Genomic DNA, 19,573 nt, shown 5'->3' with positions numbered 1-19,573 from the left:
CTGGTAGTTTTAATCGCTGGTCTGACCTAAGGCACAGTCCAAAATGAGGGATAGTAAAATGTCATCTCCATGTCAGACCAGAGCTGACTGAACTATAGTCATAAGTTTGGTTTGGTGGTTTTTTTTTCTTTGGTGGTGAAGAATGGATCATCTTGAAGGGACCTGTCTGCAGTTAGTATGTCATCAAAGTTGCTGTGAGGGTTTGACCAACTATTGAAAGCTGCCTGAGTGGTCTAGCTTCTCAGCTTGCAGGGAATGCAGTGCTACACACAAAGCTCTCAGGCTGACTTCATAGCAAAGTAGTATAGCAGTGAGAGTTGTGACCTGGGGGGCTGATAACTAGTTTTCTACTACACATGGTTCTGCCCTGAGAATATACTGACGAACGCTTCCAAGTCCTGGCTTTGTTGGCGCTCTGCTTGCAAATTTCAGCAGTGCTGCAGTCTGTGGGTCATGAGTGTTGGAAAAGGTTAAGCTGGGATAGCAAAGGAATGGGTATAGAATATTACTAGATGATATATAGTATAGTATCATATAGTATAAACTTAGTACAAATTTCTCTGTTCATGTAAAAGCCCAATCAGAGTGTGCACACTGCCCAGACACTGTGAACTTCTCTGGTTCATACAGATACCAAAATGTTAATTACTTCTGAATGACCTTATTCCCTTCGGATATGCTTTCACATGAGCAGGCAAAAAAAAAAAAAAAAAAAGAGCAAATCAGAAAGTGGAAAAATAGGAGTACCTGCTGTTATGATATGAAGCAATCGTTCCATAGCTCAGTGTTGTTCTTGCCCTCATTTCTTTCTCAGGGCAAAGCAAAAGACTTGCCCATACATCATGGTGGTTCTGGCCAAGAATTGCAGTACTCAGCAACCCTAGGCTGTCTGAATCCTGAAGACAGAGGTCAGCCTCCTTCACTCATACACAGAGCTCTCTTTTGATCATGTTTTGTTCAGGTGCTATCACACAAAGTGAATCTTAAAACAAGCTACATGTAAACATGTGGTTTAGGCAAATACTTTGATTACCTTTCAGTGTATTGTATGTTACGCTGTGCTGTAGCTGCTTAGAATATATATGTTGTCATCAAAATTTCAGAGGCTTCATGGTAGAAAAGCTGCATGTTGTAAATGACTCAAAAAATGCCAACATCATTAGTGTTTATACGCCATGGGAGACACTGTTTCTAAAGGTAAAGAGGAAAACCCAGCAAATACAAAGCTCTTGAGTGGTGCTAGCACAGGGGCTAGCTCAGAAGTTAAACCAATTTTTATTCATGGTTACTACAGTGGCTATGCTTTTTTTTTATGATGTTCTGGAGTAAGACACAAACTGCCAGCCATGTTCAGCTCTGAGCTGTGCTTGCAAATGCATAAAGATTTTTCAAAGGCTAAGGGCTTTAATAAGCAAAAATCATGTGGTGACACTTGTTCTACAGCTTCAGAGTTTTCGGGGTTTGATAGCTGGTGTAGCTGATGAGCATTAAAAGCTCATGCTTTAAAGGAAAATATTCTTAAGCTACAGGCTGAATCTTTTGTGCTGCCACGAGACTGCAAAGCACCATTTTTAAAGAAAAGCCAGAGTGGTATTCAGGGCTTTGACTTGAGCCATGGAAATTCATACTAACTTTTCTAGAGATGGATGTCCTTTCTATTTTTATACTAAGGTCAATGTCACCTGGCAAGCTGGTTACTGTACAGTGAAGTGAACTGTTAAGAGTTTTGTGAATGAATAAACTTCAAAGGAGGCATGCTGTGGCACTGGTTTGAACTGTGTTTCTTCAGTATTCGGTCATGCACAAACTAAGCATTGGTTTCCATTAATTTATTAAAATGGAAAAATTGATAGTGGGAGTTATCATGGCATTTCTTAATGGTAGGAGTGCTAATAGCTCACAATATGGTAGCCCACTGGCTCTAAATATCCTTTACTTTCCCACTAACAGTAGTGTATTTAAAATCTTTGTTTTAAAAACCAAGCAAAGGTCCTTGTAGTCAAATCTATATGCACTGCAGTTGTTCCATAGTCTGCCTGTATGCATGACTCCAGATTTTTTTTTTTTTTTTTTATCCTTAAGTTCTGTTCATGTTAGTGATGTGGGTTTTTACCTCTACTAAATGTTTAGTATGAATTTCATTTAAGTTTGTCTGCCATTTCACAGGTTACGGTAATTAAGATAACCTGTCAGGTTCCTTAGGTACAATAAGTTTTTTACAAACCTGAAAGTAGAATACAAAAATGAAGTTATAGTATAAAGCAATCCCAGAAAGGTATTAAACCTTTCCTCATCTAAATGAGGAGCTACTCTGTTAATGAATTTGGAGCTTAGTCTTTAGTTGGGTAGCGTGAAGGATGGAAATAAGAGTTGTATGCACATGCAGTGTTCAAAGAGAAATATGACACAAATAGTAAGGGTGGCAAGCTGATGATGTCCAGCCCCTTAAATGGAAGGAGCGCCCTCCCACTCCCTTTTCTTCCTCCATCTCACCAAAAACTGAGACTCTTGCTTGTTTGTACTTAGTAGTACATTGAAATGCCTACCAAAAAATATGTAATTCCTCCCAGACCTGTGTGAATATAGCTTCTGAGAAGAAGAGGCTGATCCTTAAGATTAATCTGCTGCAACAGTGAAAATGGCAGTAATATTATCTAAGACTTCTGACAGGAAACAGAGGAACTCTGCTCCAGGGAGTGTCTAATATTTGAAAAATGGGTGTTACAGACTAGGACTAGGTAGATAGTTTAAAAAATAAATAAATAAAACACCCTTTCAGCTGAAACACTGTGGCAGGTACAGTGAGACTCTTTGGGTTTTATAAGAGTATGCAAGAAAGGGCAAGAATAGTCTTGCACTGTGCCTTCAGGAGCGTAGCCATTAAAGTACTATCCACCAGATCCCACAGTTAAAAATAACTCTTAAATCTTTCAGATTTTAAGCAACTTTCTGCCCTGGTAGACTGTTAGCCTAAAAATTAAACTGCAGCATGACTCTTGCTCCATCTACAGGATACAAAAGGCAAGTCTGACTGCACATCTGAGACTGCAGTACGTGTAGAGCTGCCAGCAGTGAATGACCTCCAAACCGGAAAGATTATAGGATGAAGTGGGCAGTTTTCCCTCTTGTGGTTGGATTTCAACCAATACTAAAATATACGCATAAATTCAGAGTTGAGACCTTATCTACCTAGTACTTATAGACTTCCTTAGGGAATCAGGGTGGTGGGTGGGGTGTAGCACTTAACAGCTTGTCTGTCAAAAGAAATGCTGGGGGTTTTTCAGGCTTCTCTCCCAAAGTTTAGACTGTCTTACATGCTTATGGTAGCCTATAGGATTCTGTTTACTTAAAGAACCATATTTTAACAGCCACAGGTACATAAAGGCCAAAGGAAGAAAGATATTCTTATTAGAGGCAAAATGGTTCAAAGTCTAGAACTTAACCGGTGTATTGCATTAGAACCTTACAATTGGGAAAGTGGGAACTTTATTTTACTTTCTGGGGAAAAAGCTGAAGCATTTCTTGGTCTTCTAGCACTTAATTTTGACACATTTTGAAGGAACTACATTAAGATAAGAACTTGGAGGAAATATTTTTGTTAGCAAAAGCACTTAAAAGAAATCACTGTCAAGTTGATGGTACTTTTTAAGCTATGAAGATGATTCAGTTGAATATATTACTTTCAGAGAAAAATCATGAGACTCTAATTGCCACCTTTTTATACTTTTGGGTATAGAGGTTTTCAAAAGATGCTACTGTCTGCAGGAATGATGCTACATTTTGGAAGCACATATCTTTGCCTAGAGAGTAACTAGACAACAGTGACAGTAATCACATTTACATAGCAACATCTGGTTGCACAAAAGCTTCGTTACATGCTTTGGGGAATTTTTACACTTAATGTAATGGAATGCTACTAATTGTTTCATTCAGAATCACTCACCTAAGAGTGTTTAAACCACCGATTTGTTTGGAGGGAGAGTAGAGAAGCTGTTAAGTAAATTCCACTTAGAGTAACATTGATGATAAAGTCACATTGTGACTATGGGGTACTACTAAGTTGAAAAAACTTCTCTATGAAAGCTGTTCAGTATTGGTAAACTTACTTGGTTGTGGTGTTTGTGCCATGTGTTGGATATCAGTTAATGGTCAGACTCCCACTTAGCAGTTCAGAGAAGCCCTCCTGCATCTATTGATGGTGAGTTTCTTTGTCCTTCAACAATCCTGTTGCCATAGACCTGCCTTAAAGAAATCTTTGTAATGTAAATAAGGCCTTGGCTAGGACTTCTTAGAGTTATAAAATCTTGAAAGTTTTTTTGTTTGAAGGGGGTGTTGGTTGGGATTTGGGGGCAGGGGCAGTTGTTTGGGTTTGGGGTGAGGGGGAGTAATTTTTTTCCTCCCTCTGGTGGAGCATAGTTCCCTTTAGAGCAGTTCCTTGGTACTTGGAAAAGCTTTTCTGAATGTTTGAGAAACCTGCAGAGTCTGTACTGGGCTCTCTGTCATGCTATGAAGGCGTATCTTTAAGGATATTAAACAATCTTGTTCTTTGCTGCAAGTTTAGGGAAGAAATGAAGAAATTACAAAACTTGTGCAGGTAAAACTACACACTTGGACAGCTGAAGTATTAAAAAAAGACTAATCCCACAGATTCATGTTGTTATTTTTGATGGAATAGGATGATGGGAAACTGCTTTTTCAGTTGTTCAGTTTGCCACAAAGTAGAAATCTTAGAGGATATAGTGACTCCTAGGTAGTGCTGCATAAGAAAGGCAAAAACTGGAGACAGAAGCATAAGTTTGTAGCCTCTTAGGTTCTGCTTCTCTCTTTTAAAAGATACTGGAATGTTGAGGAAATTAGGACTGATCAGTAAAACTTAAACATTTCTTTATGTGTGTTCCTTTAGGCTAACAAATGCTTTTTCATTACCCAATGTAAAGCACAAACAGTCTTTAGTGCCTGTTGTGGCATAGCTGACCCTTTCAGACCAAAATAAGGGTCTGATACTTTCATAATTAATGTGCTGCCTCATCACTTACCCAGCAGGTCCAGTTATGTATTTCAGCTTCATGAGCTCTAACAGGTATCTCTGCCATCACAGCAGACAACCAGAAGAATATTGTGTGTAGTTTTGCATTAACTTTAGGTCCAGCTCTTGCTATAGATAAGCAAAATGCTTGTTGAATTGCATGGGCTGTGATCAGACTTCCTTCATCAAAACTGCTTAATAAATAACACCAGCCATCTGCTTTCTTTAAAAAGACACACAAAACATTCACTTGTAAGATCTTGATTAGACTTACTGCTAAAGCCTGCCCAGTTGTCTGTCAGAATTACTCATTAAAATGTAATTAAGATCCATATGGTCCTTTATATAATATAAAGACATAAGACATCAGTAACTTTCTTTGGTTAAAGCTGGAAACAAAGACTGAAGGCTAGAAAATGTCATCTTAGAGCTAAGAAGCCCTATTTTAAATATCAGTTATACAACAAGATGAAAAAAAATCTAAATATGGCTTTGTCTACCAGTAGACTACATATGCTTTTATGTCTCAGGCTTAGGAACTCAGATTTGTTTAGAATAAATGGATGATCATAAAATACTTCTGTTGGAAGAGGCATTATATATTACTTTTGGAAAAACAAACCCTAGAGTCTTAGTAGAATATAACAACCACCTTAACTGTATTGATAAAAAATTACTAAATACAGGCTGATACACATACAGGCTGTTTTTAAAAGTTGGAGTAAAACTCTGAGTTTAAAGCCTTTTGTAATGTTACTAACTAGAAAAGATTCAAAACTGTTTGTAGAGGAACTGGGGATATAAATTTGGTTTTAAGCTTACATGCTAAAACCTATACTTTTATATGAAAACTAGCATACATGAAGTCATTATGCTGCAAGATCCACCCAGTAACCTACAGTTTAATTTGTTATTGTGTTTTGAAGACTTGGACTTAAGTTTCTGTGTAAAATAGCAGTGGAGTTTTCATGATTCCTTCTCTAGATTTATTACTATACTACTTTAAATTATCTCTTGTCCTATCTACTTCCCTGGATTTCAGTATTGGATGTCATTTATCTCTTTAATAAAATATAGTAAGCAAAGAACGTGGTAAGTAAAACAGTACTTTGGTCTGGATGGAAAACTTGGAAGATTTATGCTTGCTTTGAACCATTCATTAGGACCAGCTTTTGTGCTCTAATACTCTTAAGTACTCTTAAGACTAGAAACTCCAGAAGCAATGCAGCACTGTCTAATTAAAATCTATGTTAAAACACTTGTCTGAATAACCCTAATAAGGACGAGTACGCTAATGTAGGAGGCTGGTACTGATATTTTAGTTTCTGAAATTAAAAAGCACATGTTAACACTTTTTCCTGTTTGTTTTGTAGGCTGGAGTAAAGGGAAAGCTAGGCAGACTGCTTGGGATATTTGAGGTGAGCTATTTCTTCTACCTTTTAAAAACAACATTCTTCTTTTGCGTGTGTGAGAGTTGATAAACTACATTAGGCTTAAGTTCTTAAGTATTACCTGCCTATAATTTTGCAATGCTACTGGAAATGCTATATTAGACAAGTGATTTCCTTTAGTTGTTACATGATGTGTGAAGATTTGAATAGGAAGATTTCCAAGTACTTGGAACTTTCCTGGAAAGATTAAATTACTTGGACAACATCTAGAAGTTTTAAAAAAAAAAAAAAAAGTGAAACCAACATTGATAGAGCTAGGACTTCTGAAATATCACACATGCCTTTTTTTGGGGCACTATTTTGACTTTTCCTCTCTGATTAGATTTTGCTGATGTAACTTGTCAACTTTCAGGCACCTAAATTGATAGGTCTGTATATGAAGTATCTCGTTATGGCTTTGATTCGCTAAAAAAGCTAAGGCTTTGGATAACAGATAAATCTAACCTTTAGCTATACTACGCAGTTCAAAACTTGTATTTCATAGTGTAAACATGAGACTCTGAACTACTAGCAGCACAAGGATGCATGCTAGATACAAAACTTTAGTGTTGGCGTTGCCCACTTCTACTCAGGTTCTAGACAGGAGTAGACTGTAGAAATGTAGGTGTGAGTCTTCAGATCATAATACATCCAGCGTTATTATGTTGTGCTGTATGATGGGTGAGAATGGAAGTCCCTTAGTCTAGTAGTTAGGTATGAATGTTCACAGTTTAATTATAAAACCAACTTTCAGAGGCAGTGTATTCCTGATAGGGAAATCCCTATTTTTATTTCCTAGTAAAGCACGACAGTTTAAAACTATATTAAGCTTGTAGTGAAACAGAGTTAAGGAATGGTTATTGGCACAAGGATAAAACCATCTGTAAGGGGAGCTAGGGCATAACATCTCTTGGTTCTTAATATAGTTGTAATTGTAGATGGTCCTGGGTTTTCTAGGAGCTCAGTTCTTTTCGAAGGGGCAGTATGGTTTGGTTAGTCGGGCAGCACCTTTAACAGCATGCCGCTAGCCTGCTTTGGAGCCAGCAGGGAGTAACGTCCGCGCAGGCTGCAGCACAGCGACCCTGCCCTGAGCAGACTACCTCTGTCAGTCTCTGTATTTGACTTGCCTTGTTCAAAAAACGCGTGCTTTCTAAATAGGTGGTTAGTGCTGCGAATGTGGCAAACCCGTCGAGTGAACAGACGGTAATGATTTTTGCATTTGTCATGACTGCAAACGTAGGCTATTTAATTTGCCTCACTTACTGAGTGAAACTTTATAGCCAGCATTGCATAGGTGATCTGGCCACGTCATGCAGTGGTTGCATCTTGCAAAGATTTTTTTAATAACCTTTCATCTAGGAACATGAGTTGTGGAAATAGTTTTAGCAAATGCACTCTTACTGTAGTAACTTACAACATACATAAAAGATAAGTAATGGGCCATACTAGTGGACAACTGCTAATATTAAACTGGATGACCAAGAACATAGTTTGGTCCCAACTTCACAATCTTCAAATTTGCTTGGGTGGCTTTTGGGGGTTTTTTTTATTTGTTTTTTTGGGGTTTTTTTTTGGGTTTTTTTGTTTTTAAGCCTCGCAAAATAGAATAGTTGCTGTTTCAAATAAAATTTCAGTTTTCCTGTCCTTTTGGGCCTACTCAGAACAGATGTTTATTTAGTGAAAATAAAAGCCAGGTTTTGCTGGCAAGTATTCTTCAGAGGTAAGTAATCTCTAATCTTACAGTTGTGGCAAGTCTGTTAAGTTGTTTTTTGCTGAGAATTAAAATGTCTACTTTTAATATTCAAGCAGAACCAGGATCGGAAGCATAGGACATATGTTTATGTTCTTACTGTGACTGAAATACTGGAAGACTGGGAGGATTCAGTTAATATAGGTAAACCTATTCTCTGTCTTCATGTGCTATACTTAAAATGTATTAAGCAAACTTCTTTCATTTTCTGAAGCAATCCATATAATCCTGGGGGGAATACTATTTCTGTTCTATAAAGTGAAATTACTGGAAACTGCGATGCTGTTCTTCCACGCTTTTGTACACATATAACTAGGGTTGCTTCTGACATGCTGTGTTACTCTTATGTTATATTAATTAAGATATTCTAAGTATTATGATGGAATAAATTTCATCATTAGTTGCTGATACAGCTCTTAATTTTATTTTTAAAGGCCAAATATTATACTGACAATTTTTTTTTTCCTTAAAAAGTAGAATGTGTTGCTCTCTGATACTCTAGGGTGTTTTTGAAAGTGTCTTTGGGGAAAAAAAAAAATCTTTGGAAAGTTTTGATGAGGTTCTTTTTCCCCTGATTCTCCTGGGGCAAAAAATCACTAGTATTTACTTTCACCTTAGCCTAATTTTTCAGTAGTGATAGTGCTGACCTTAAGAGGTATCTATTCCTATATACACATCTATGTCATACAGATAGCACTGTCATGCAGTTTAGTTAGATTAACATCCTTTGTGATGTTGTATGGATCTTCCACTTTGAATTTTATTAGGTAAACATTACCTGGTTTTGTCCTTAAGTTTAGAGAGGAAGAAAAAAAAGCTTACTTCATTCAGTGTATTTGTCCAGCTGAAACTTTAGTTAACAAAGAATTGGTGTAAAAAATGACACCCTACCTTGACTGGTTATGCTTTACCCTTTTCAGGAGGTGGTGCTTTAGGAGTGTTAACGTTCATAAACTTCGCACTATGGATCTGTCAGCAAATGGCATGTAACTGTATGGGTAGTTTCAAAACTGCTCAGTTTTTCAGGTGGAGAGAGCATGTTTTGTTTCCGATACTATCAAGTTGTGGGGAGCGCACCCTCTTAATTCCATGTCAGGTTCCCCATATAGCAACACTGATCAGTGGTCCGTTACTTAAGAGGACCAATATTGGCAGGTGTGGGATTGTTTTGAGGGTTTTTTTGTACCTGGAACTGTACGGGGCCTGTGAGGACGGTACCGGTTTGTTCCTGCTTAGTGCCAAGCTGTGGGGTAGAGGGGAGCATCCAGCACTGGGGCTACTGCCAGCTTCCTTCTGGGGAGCGCTGCTGGCAGTGGGATGCTAGCTGGATGAGCAGCCCTGGTGGGGCCACATACCTTGGTCTAAACAAGCTGTTTATAAACGTCTTAAGCATGTAGATGTTCAAGCATGGTACCTGTAACACTGTAAAACCAAATGAAAAATAGAATTAATCCCACTTTTAACAATACTGTCCTTGACCTTGTGTATAAGTATTTTCAGAGGCCTCTAATTTTAAAGGACTTACTTGTATAAGAAAGATGGTCTTAGGACTATCTCACTAAGATAAGTCTTAGAACTTATCTAAACATATCTCTGGTATAAGGTATATTGTTTTTTAAAACTTACGGCTAACCCGAGTAACTCCATACATGGATATGCTTTGAGTATGGAACTCTGCTTTCTAAATCAGACGAAGCCATTCTTCTGTAAGTGCATACATGCATGCATGTTCATTCTTCAGATTGGCTTTCTGCTAGGCATGACAATGTAGGAAGGCAGCATTAAGTCATTTAAACGATAATGTCCTTTTCTGTAAGGACTAGGTGTGGCTTTTGGAGCATATGAACAGTCATATGAGCTTCTGCACAATATCTGCTTCAAGAGAGTTATCTGAAAGGCTTTATTATGAGCTGCACTTCAGTAAGCTTGAGCGAATCTCTTGTGTTCACCAGTTCTTTCAAGGTCTTTTCACTCTGTATCTTTTGCCTGACAACTTGAACTGCTAAAGTAAAAGAAATGAGAGAAAGTGAATGATCAGATAGCAACAAATGGTGCTGTTCCAAATTTGTAACTGTTTTTCGTTGTGGATTATATTCATTCAGGAAGGAAAAGAGAATGGTTTAAAGTAGAAGACGCAATCAAGGTCCTTCAGTGTCACAAGCCTGTTCACGCAGAGTACTTGGAAAAACTGAAACTGAGCTGTTCACCTACTAATGGAAACTCTGTGGTTCCCCCTCTTCAAGATAATAACTCCTTATATGTCACTTCTGCACAGACTTCTGGGTTGCCCTCTACTGTGAGATAAACATTTGGAATACCTTTTTATTCATGTCATCGCAAGGGGAGACATCTGTGATCACACGTAGGCATCTGTATAACTGTCAATTCTAAGTGAAATATGTGAATGTGTCATAATGTCAAATTTATTTGAACATGTTTTTCCTTTTTAACAATGTAAAATAGTATTTCAGCAAACCAAAGCCATATATGGATTTTTTTTAAGATGCCTTAATAGGCCATTTTTTAAAAAAAAGAAACTTGAGTATATAAGTTTCCATATCTGCTAAAATAAAATATGCATCTCAGTGGTGTTCAGCTTATTTAAGACTTGTCAGTTTTAGTCAGTAGTTCTGCAAGAGTACTTGCTTAGAAAAAAGCTTGAGCAAATAGTCTTATACTAAACTCTTATTTGGTATCCACAGATGAAGCGCTAAGATCTTAAGATGGCAGTATTTGGGTCAATGGGTGTGTTGAAGGCAGAGATGCACAAGTGTGACTACAATAAAGCACTAAACCAGGTTCAGCCTGTCGAGAGCAAAGGATACCGGCACTAAGCGCTGCTTGCCTCAGTTATCCAAAAGGTTGCCTTGTCCTATGCAATCTTTATGTAATGTATAACTAGAGCCAAGAACAATAACTTTTGTCTTGCAACTACCAAAACTATCCACTATACTTCGTTTCATCACTTGGTCAGCTGATGAACTGTCAGAAGACTGACATGAAAAGCATTGTACATCCCTCTTCCCCCATTTTTTTTCCTTTTAGCATTTTGATACATGTTTTGTTCATGGTGTAATTACACTGCAGGTTCCAAAAACTTCTAATCTTCAATGAGAAGCATCTTACGTAGAGTTCCTGCACTCTGTTGTAATTTAAAAAAATGCTGAGAGGAAAGTAAGACTTACCCTAGGGGCACCCGTATGTTACAGAGGTGTCTGTTAGCAAGCATGTGTTGAGGTGTCTTGCCCAGCAGGAGCTAGTAGCGGTTACCTCCTGGGCTTGGAGACGGGTGGGTCGGTACTTACTTACATTAATGGAGAAATAATATTCCTTTGTCTTATTCAGAAGGTGTGCTGAAAGCCCCGGTTTTAAGTTATTTCTTAAATACTTCAGTTTTACTGTTTTAACATCAATTGCTTTAGCTTCTTGAATTAAAAGCTGGCCTCTTGATAAAAACTTAGTTGGAATAAATGAGGTACAGCTGATGACTTCCCTGTTCTTAATTATTTTCTCCTCTTTTTCAGCCAAAAAGATGAAAACTAAATCCACTGTCGGTCTTAATGTTTTTACCGTAGGATTACCCTCTCTCTGTGTATGTGTGTGTATGGTTTCTTCTAGTAGAACACAATCTAATTCATATGAACATCCTAATTCTGAACTTTTTCTAGGATCTAAACCCAACTGTACCTCCTCTACAGCCAGCCAAAACAGAGGTTGAGGTAGACCATTACCTCACATGTAAAGTTTATTCTGGGTAAAGCTCATTCTCTTACACAATGTTTGAACCTTTGTAAATAGTCCAACTAGTAAATAGTGAGTGTAAAATGGAAAATAAATGTAATTTAAACCTTTTGTTACTCAATACACAAATGGTTAACTTCTACTTTTTTAACACAAATTGTGTAAAATGCTGCTATAAATTAAAACTTATTTGTGCTGTTACACTTTTTTAGGAAAAAATGTTGTTGCCACAAGTTACTCCTTAGAAAACCAATCTTGTGCCATATGTAAATGCAGTGAAACTAGGGAGACAGAATATCTGATCTCTTATAATGCTGCTCTCTTTGAAGAGGCATAAATACTACTGATGAGAGGCATGAGCCACAAAGCTGAAGACTTCTGAAGTGTGGGGTAGGATGCCGCTTTCCATCCCTGTATCTCCTATTCCAGGTCACTTCCAGAATGGGAAAGAACACACAACTCTCTTCAGGTGCACGTAAAGGTGGAAGTATTGCTGACAGCTTGTCCATCATTTCAGTCACGAGGTGGGGGGCTGGGGAAGGAGCATTGGTATTTCAGTAGTGCACACAAGCATATGCGTGCTTTACACTAAACCTAATCCAGACTGGGACACCGTTTGCTCAACTCACTTATTTAGGCGGAAGGGTCTATCAAAAGCACCGTTTTGCCAGGCGAAACAGAAGAAGGTGGAGTTGAGCATGTTGAAGAATGTCTGCCCTTGGTTAAAATCATACCCACAGCGTGTAAGGGTACCTCTGGCTCTGAAGCTGCCTTTAAAAGAGTGAATCATTTAGCTCCCTTTTTTGATCACTTTGAAGCTCACTTTTTTTGTTCAGTAGTCATTTTAACACTTTAAATTGAGCAAACTTGTACAGGCTTTCTTGTAATAAGACTATATAGAATCTGTGAAAGCTAAAACAAGAATCCAGAGTTTGAGTTCTTATTCATAAAAAATGCTTCTGTCTCCCTTTCAGATTCTTGGAATGAAACCAGTCCAAGCTTGTATGAGATTTAGTGGTAATGCATGATCTTATTTTGTAACTCTTGAATTATGTATTTGATAATAATGTAAAAATGTACAGTATTGCTGTTGCTAACAAACTCAGAGTTGATTGCCTATAAATATTTTGGTTATTTTTTTGGTCACACACATTTGAGCTGTTCAGTAGTGCCAGACAGATTTTTTTTTTTTTTTTTTTTTTTTTTTAAAAACAGCATTCGTTGTATAAATCTCTTCAGTCTCTATGCAACCTTTGGAATGAAGCTCTAGTGCTTAGTTTGACTTCTACTCCCTTTCACAGAGAAGTGTTCTGTGAATTGTAAAGGCAAATTGAAAACACTTCAGTTATGCTACAGGGAACAACTGTAGTAAACAGGCAGTGGTATGGCTTCAGTCTTAATGAAATCTGACACTAAACTTCAACAGAAAGGGTCTGTGTAAAAATCAGAATAGGAGGGTGAAAGCTGCTTCTACTACCTATCGATTTAAAAGTAGAAGCATTTTGTTTTTCTATGCGTCTCTATTTAAATGGGTCAAACCTATTTTATACAGAGCAGATTTGGGATTTGTCTCATGCCATAAATTCTGTACAATGGATCCAGATTTGGCTCTCCAGAGGAGAAAGGGAAGAGATGGGTTGGCATCTGCAGTTTTCAAAACGTCTAGTTTGTACTGCTGCTTTTCCTGGCTGTTAGGTTTTGAGATTGTCATGAGTTAGATTATGGTGGTATCGAATAGAAATAGCCTTAAAGTTTAAAATGAGGTGGAGCCAGAATTAAGTGAAATGGATGTGCTTTTAAACACCACAAGAAATACTGAGGTATTGCAGAGAGGCTGTTAAAGTGAAAAATCTTATTTTGGTGCTTACTGCACCCCTGACTTAGCCTAGCATTGGTCTGTTAACAATGTGCTGTGGAAAAAAAAAAAAAAAACTGAGGCAAACACTTGGTTTATTTACCAACATGGTTTGTGAAGTGAAAACTGAAGGGGTTGGGGGTGGGGGGGCAAATTAAGTTGTAAACATTTTGACCTGCTTGCATGGATTTTCTTTAAAGATTGATGTAAGAATTTTGACTTTTTATATTTGAGAAATACCAGAATAAAATCTAAATTAGTCCTGTGGATGATGTAGTCATACCATGGCAAATATTGCAAAAGAAGTGTTTGTGCAAGCGTCTTCAATCCGATCTAAAATATACTTAGTTTCTTCTTTCTAATGTCTCCTACATCCTCGCACTCCTGTGGAAGAGCCCTCTGAAGAGCTGCCCCCAGCACAGCTGCCCCAGCTCACTGTACACCTCTCTCGCACCTAACTGCTGCCCACGCCAAGGGGATTTCTAACTCTCTACTTTTGTTATCTTCATGCCTGCCAGTTGCAGCATAGACGTGTGTTTCGTATCGGTACAGTAACGGTGAGAGCAGCTGCCTCAGACCAGGCCAAAGGCCCACCTAGCCCAGTGCCTGGAGGAATGGGTAGCAGCAGGACAGTAAGCGTTTGCCTCAAGCGCCCCCCGCCCCGTCCACCGCCGTTTGTGGCTCAGGATCCTGCCCAGCCAGAGGTAGTTTCTTTGTGCTGCTACAAGGAACAGATGTCTTTTCCCTGAACTTGACGCCGCGCACACACCTCCCCCTTGAAGACCTGCGTCTCCAATACCCACCCCAGCCTGGCGAGCACTGCCAGGGCTCAGCTGGCTGCTGCAGACCCCCCTCCTCTTGCCTTGTTTTTTGAACCTGCTTCCTTCCACATTATTTTGACAGCAGTTACTCTGTTCCCCCTCTCTGTGTGACTTCTGACAAGTAGACAGTTACCACACGTCCTCTTCTCCAGATTTAAGGGAGTTTTACTGTAGTTGTGTCTGGCTCCTATCAGAATATCTCCCATGCATCATCTTGAAGCACACCAGTAGGGACAGAGTATGTGTCAAAGCACAACACACAGAGGGAAAGGCAATACGATTGTTCTGAGACTCGGAAGATTATAAGAATCTTCAAGCTTTAAGTTGAATGTGTTTGGGGTTTTTTTAAACTTACTTACCCTTTTACTTTCAATCCTGTTCTGGCCTCGATACTGCTGTGGCATTAAGCTCGGCACTGCGTGCTCAGCTCCGGCGATGGAGCCAGCGCTGTATCCACGTTAGGAGGACAGTGCTCCACAGGAGGAACGGTATTGCCTCTGAACCTGCAAACTCAGCAGCCACAGGCACGTCCCTGCTTGTGGCAATCTGAGTGCTACAGGCTGTGCACCACCCAGAACCGTGCTCTCGGACACTTTTCTGTCCCTAAATAGGCAGGAAATGCTGTTCAGAGCTAGTTTAGGAAGGCTGGAGACCACTGCATGAGCCTGCTCTATGATCAGCTAGTATTTGCCTGACGGCCCACGCTGAACCCCACGCAGCGCTCAGTGGCAGCACTGGTTCCCAGTAGCCTTCCCCCATCCTTTGTTACCATCAGCTCTGACGGATGAACAGCAGGAAGCAGGACACACAGCCATGCACGCTGCTGCCCAAAGACCACTGCCTCGCGCACTCGCCCTGGCGCTGGCTTACCTGTGGCCTGGCGCCCGTTACATCCAGACAGGCTCTGGCAACGCCCTTGTCCTAAGGGACTTTTTGCTGCCATTCAACTGCTTAATCGTCCTAAGCACTTCCCGCTTTCCGGGTATGCCACTAGCACAACCTGTCGTCGAATAACGCAGGCAAACATCCACAGCAACTGAAGAAAGGAAAAATACCATTAGAACCACATTACCGCATCTTACCCTTCTGCCATCAGCCCACCTTTAATGTGTGCGTGGGGCACAAGACCACAGACACCCCTCCATAAATTTATCAGCACCCATCCCAAGCCTTCAGTGTCACCGGCAGTAATAAGGAGTAGCTGATGGGAAAACCGCAGCAGCAGTACTTGTGAAGGCACAGCAGGCATTCGGGCCGAGACAAGCACACCTGCTACAGCAAGCAACAACCGAACACGGCACACGAAATCTTTCAGATTTGTAACTAACGGACCTCGCAAGCCTGCCTACAGACATCATGGGCGTCTGAACTCGGGTACCTGTCAGGCAGGGAGGTGCAGATTAGGCCCGAACCAAAAATACTCCTTCACAGCAGCTCTGAAGACCAGAGCCCAGCCTACACCAGGGTATCTGAAACACAATTTTGCAAGAAGTACTCCAGTCAGAGATGAGTTTCCTATAGGAAATAATTTATATTTTCCTTCTTAAAAAATAAAGATCTTTCTGTTACATGCCACACTTGCATTAATCTCTTTATCTGGGAAGGCTGACGCGGTGCGATACGCAGAAACCGCAGGTACCGTACCTCCCAGCGCGCCCTACCTGGAGGGGGATTCTCGAGTATCCAGTGTCTCGGCGATGGGCTGATCAAGGGTGACAACTCCTTAGCAACAAACCCAGCTACCCGAGCCATCTTAGGGCAGAATTCCCCTTCCTAACACAGGTCATGCAGCGGGTAGCGTTCAGCTGACAGCTTCCACCACTCCCCTTCAAATCAGAGCAGATTTTATCCTTAGTTTTCTGCCCTGCAGACAGATAGATAGAGAATACCCTACGTGCTCACCTAACCCCTTATCCTAAGTAAGTGTTGAGGGGAGTTTACAAAAGCAAACACCACAGATAAAGCAGTTACAGTGCTTGATGCCACTCTTCTAATGTACTGCAGTGCAACATCATAACCATTAGGTATTATTTGCTTTAAAATCGTCCTGCCCACTTTGACAGGAAAAGTTGCAATACACGGTACGAAATCCATCACAGCAGACAGGTAATTAGTAACTTCGCGCCGTGCTCATAATGTAACATGGTTTAGCAAAGCTTAATACAGGTATCAGTTTGATTGCACTAGAAATTGTCCAAACCGTGCACTAAAGTAGGAAAGTCTTGTACTAAAGCAAGCAGATTTAAACACAGGCAGGCAAAAAACAACAGGCATCCTCCGAGCTTGCGTAGCAGAGCAGTCCCCTCTGATGGCGTTAGGACAGAGGGGTTGCTCTTTTCTCCCCATACAAGGCGGGGGGGGGACCCCACAGCATTTAGAAAGTGAATATGAGAGAAGTTCTCAATGTTTATCTTCCTCATTTTAACAGATGTTAAGAACAGGGAAACCGTATTGCACACTGATGGCAGCCCACTACAGTGAAATGAAGCTCAGTGCCTAGGTAATGAATAATCACTCTTCCTTTTATTTCAGTGTCATATTACATTACAGTCAAGACATGTTATTGACAAAACCTACCAGACATTTTACTTTAAGAGTAACCCTCAAAAAAACCAAAAATCCCAAGAAGGAATGTACACAAATCAAGATGTCACAATTGTTTATGTTACTAGTCCATTAAGACACTTCACAATAATCTCAATGTGTTGGAAATAATACACGTTCTTGAAAGCTACAGAAGCAACGTTTCACTTGGCTTAGACTAAACTCAGCTAAGATACAAGAAAACTGTTCTACCAGTTCCCCGTGATAACACACTTCACACCCATGACAGAACATGGCTACACGTCGAGAGGCCACCACCGAGTGGTTATGCAAAAAGAAAAGCCTTCCAAATCCTCCTCTTGATCTAAAGGAAACTACTGCAGAAGTATTTTGCACGCGTGGTTTCAGAGCCCCTGTGGTAACCCAGGCCCAACAGCTACACCGTTACGATCCAGACACTAAGGCATAAAATGCAACGCCACCGCTCTTGCTCAGAATTTCAGGACATTTGACACGCAGCACCAGGAATGCCAGAGGAAACCCATTTATTTTAAATTTGCTGTAAATTTATCCAATGGACATCCACTAAAAATGGAGATAAAACTAACGCTCCCTAAAAGATAGCTGCATTTGCTAACCAGCTGTAATGGTAGATGTAACGTAAGTAACTTTGAGTTTCAGATAATGGCTGTGAATATACACCTGCTTAACTGAGGAAAAGGTTATATCTAACTAGCTTCAAAGAATTCAGCCTAAGTTTCCCACATTTTTCAGCATAAGATAGAATGAAATTCCCAGCTTGGCTTTATACAGGGCTCTTAAATCAGGTTTGAAAGTTAAATACATATTATTTAATAGATACCATCAACTTTAAAAGGATTAAAATATGCCTGAATAGAACCCACAGCAAACAAATTCTAGTTTTTAGGAAGCCCATTTAAAATGTCCTTCATTACAAATATCATCTGAAAATACTCTAAAGAGTTTAAAATACAGTATTTTACCTATCCTTTTACACCATTAATTTCAGATACACCACCACTATGGACTCATACGTTCAAACTCAGACAGCATGGACTTCTTTAATAAAATCTCAAATTTGTTGAGATAGTTAAAAAAACGCAGACAGGTACTGGCTACTGGGTACTCAAACAGTTCTACAATCCACTTTATTCAGTCACTAGCAAATGGAGGCAGAGGATTTTTTTTCTATTAATATATTAAGAATATTCCATCAAGAACTTACTTACTCAGTTTTAGTTACATCCTCCGATTAGCTGCCAACTCTAGCTGAGTTTTAAGCCCTAAACGTACAAATACCTAGCCATCTGCTAAATGGCCTTGGGCCTGGATTCATCCCACCTAGTTCGAAGTTAAACTGCGTAAGCACCAGCTCAGGGCCTGTTTCTCTACCAAAGGAAGGGAAAGCCACTTTCAAAGGGGGTGCGTAGGTGGGTCTGACTGTCCCCTGGGGCCGTCGCTTGTCCTTGGACTACAGAGCTGAGGAAAGCTGTTTACGTAGTATAAGGTCAAGCTTTAAGAGGTAGGTGAAGTGAATCCAGGCTCTATCGCACAGCTCGCGTATTCTCAACTGCCTGCCGCAGAAGCTGCCCGCGTTAACAGCACGTATGGGATGCACGCCAGCTAAACCCAAACACACGCTCATTTGTAACGAGAAGGCAGGGTTAATGGTGCTTACCCACTCTGAAGAACAAAACCATTTATTGCAACTTTGGCTTACATTCAACACAGAAACTACTTTTAAAACAGTTGTGGCGTTTTGTTTTCTTTTTTTTTTTTTTTTTTTTTTTAATAGCTCAGTCTGGTGAAAAAGTTGAATACTGAACCAAGTTTCAGCCATGTCACGAAGATTACTTTGAGGGACAATACCGGTTACTAACCACTGAAAGCACTGTCTGTTGGAAAACGTAGTTTTAATAGATATTCTTCATCTTACATAAGAGCACAATAAATACACCACATTCTATAGAAATTTCAGATGACACTAGAGTAAGAAGAGGTGAAAGAGGGAGAACACCAATAGACTACAGAACCATACCCCTGAATTGCAGGACAAAACACTCCCCACTGCAAGCGCTGCAAGCTGTCATTTATACACTTCAGGCTGGCCTTGCCAAAAGCTCTTAAGGTTTGGGTTTTGGGGGTTTTTTTGCCCCTTTTTTTTTGTGAGGGAGAGGGCTTGGGTAAAGGAAGAAAATAGGGATACAAGAAATCAAGGGAAGCAATAAGACAGGTTCCCAGAAAAGATGCTAGACTCCCAGACAAGATGCATACCCAAAAAACAAGGATGAGAAGGAAGTTTTTCATCACTTTCCTTCCCTCCAGTAAAGAAGCTTTTTTGCTATTTAAGCAGACCAGTTGCTCGAGCAAGTAGCTTAGTAAGGC

At 39.8% G+C, this 19,573-nt stretch overlaps 1 protein-coding gene across 3 annotated transcripts in view; it reads left to right on the top strand.

Moving 5' to 3' along the window:
• The window catches only part of NUDT4 (nudix hydrolase 4), a 28,395-nt gene extending 16,327 nt beyond the window's left edge, over positions 1 to 12,068 (top strand). The window contains exons 3-6 of one of the 3 annotated variants that reach the window (XR_014227838.1): positions 6,400 to 6,444; positions 8,263 to 8,350; positions 10,309 to 10,568; positions 10,909 to 12,068. Coding sequence is in view for 2 of the 3 variants with exons in the window: in XM_082308326.1 (XP_082164452.1) it covers positions 6,400 to 6,444; positions 8,263 to 8,350; positions 10,309 to 10,511 (336 nt within the window). In the remaining variant the exon portion in view is untranslated. Of the gene's footprint in view, positions 1 to 6,399; positions 6,445 to 8,262; positions 8,351 to 10,308 lie in introns of all 3 variants that reach the window. The other 2 variants (XM_082308326.1, XM_082308327.1) reach the window with 2 other exon arrangements.
• Positions 12,069 to 19,573: the final 7,505 nt, after the last annotated feature.

Source organism: Platalea leucorodia, assembly GCF_965183815.1.
Source record: "Platalea leucorodia genome assembly, chromosome: 4".
Classification (NCBI taxonomy): domain Eukaryota; kingdom Metazoa; phylum Chordata; class Aves; order Pelecaniformes; family Threskiornithidae; genus Platalea; species Platalea leucorodia.
Note: the sequence above shows the minus strand (reverse complement) of the source record. Positions and strands in the feature narration are given on the sequence as shown.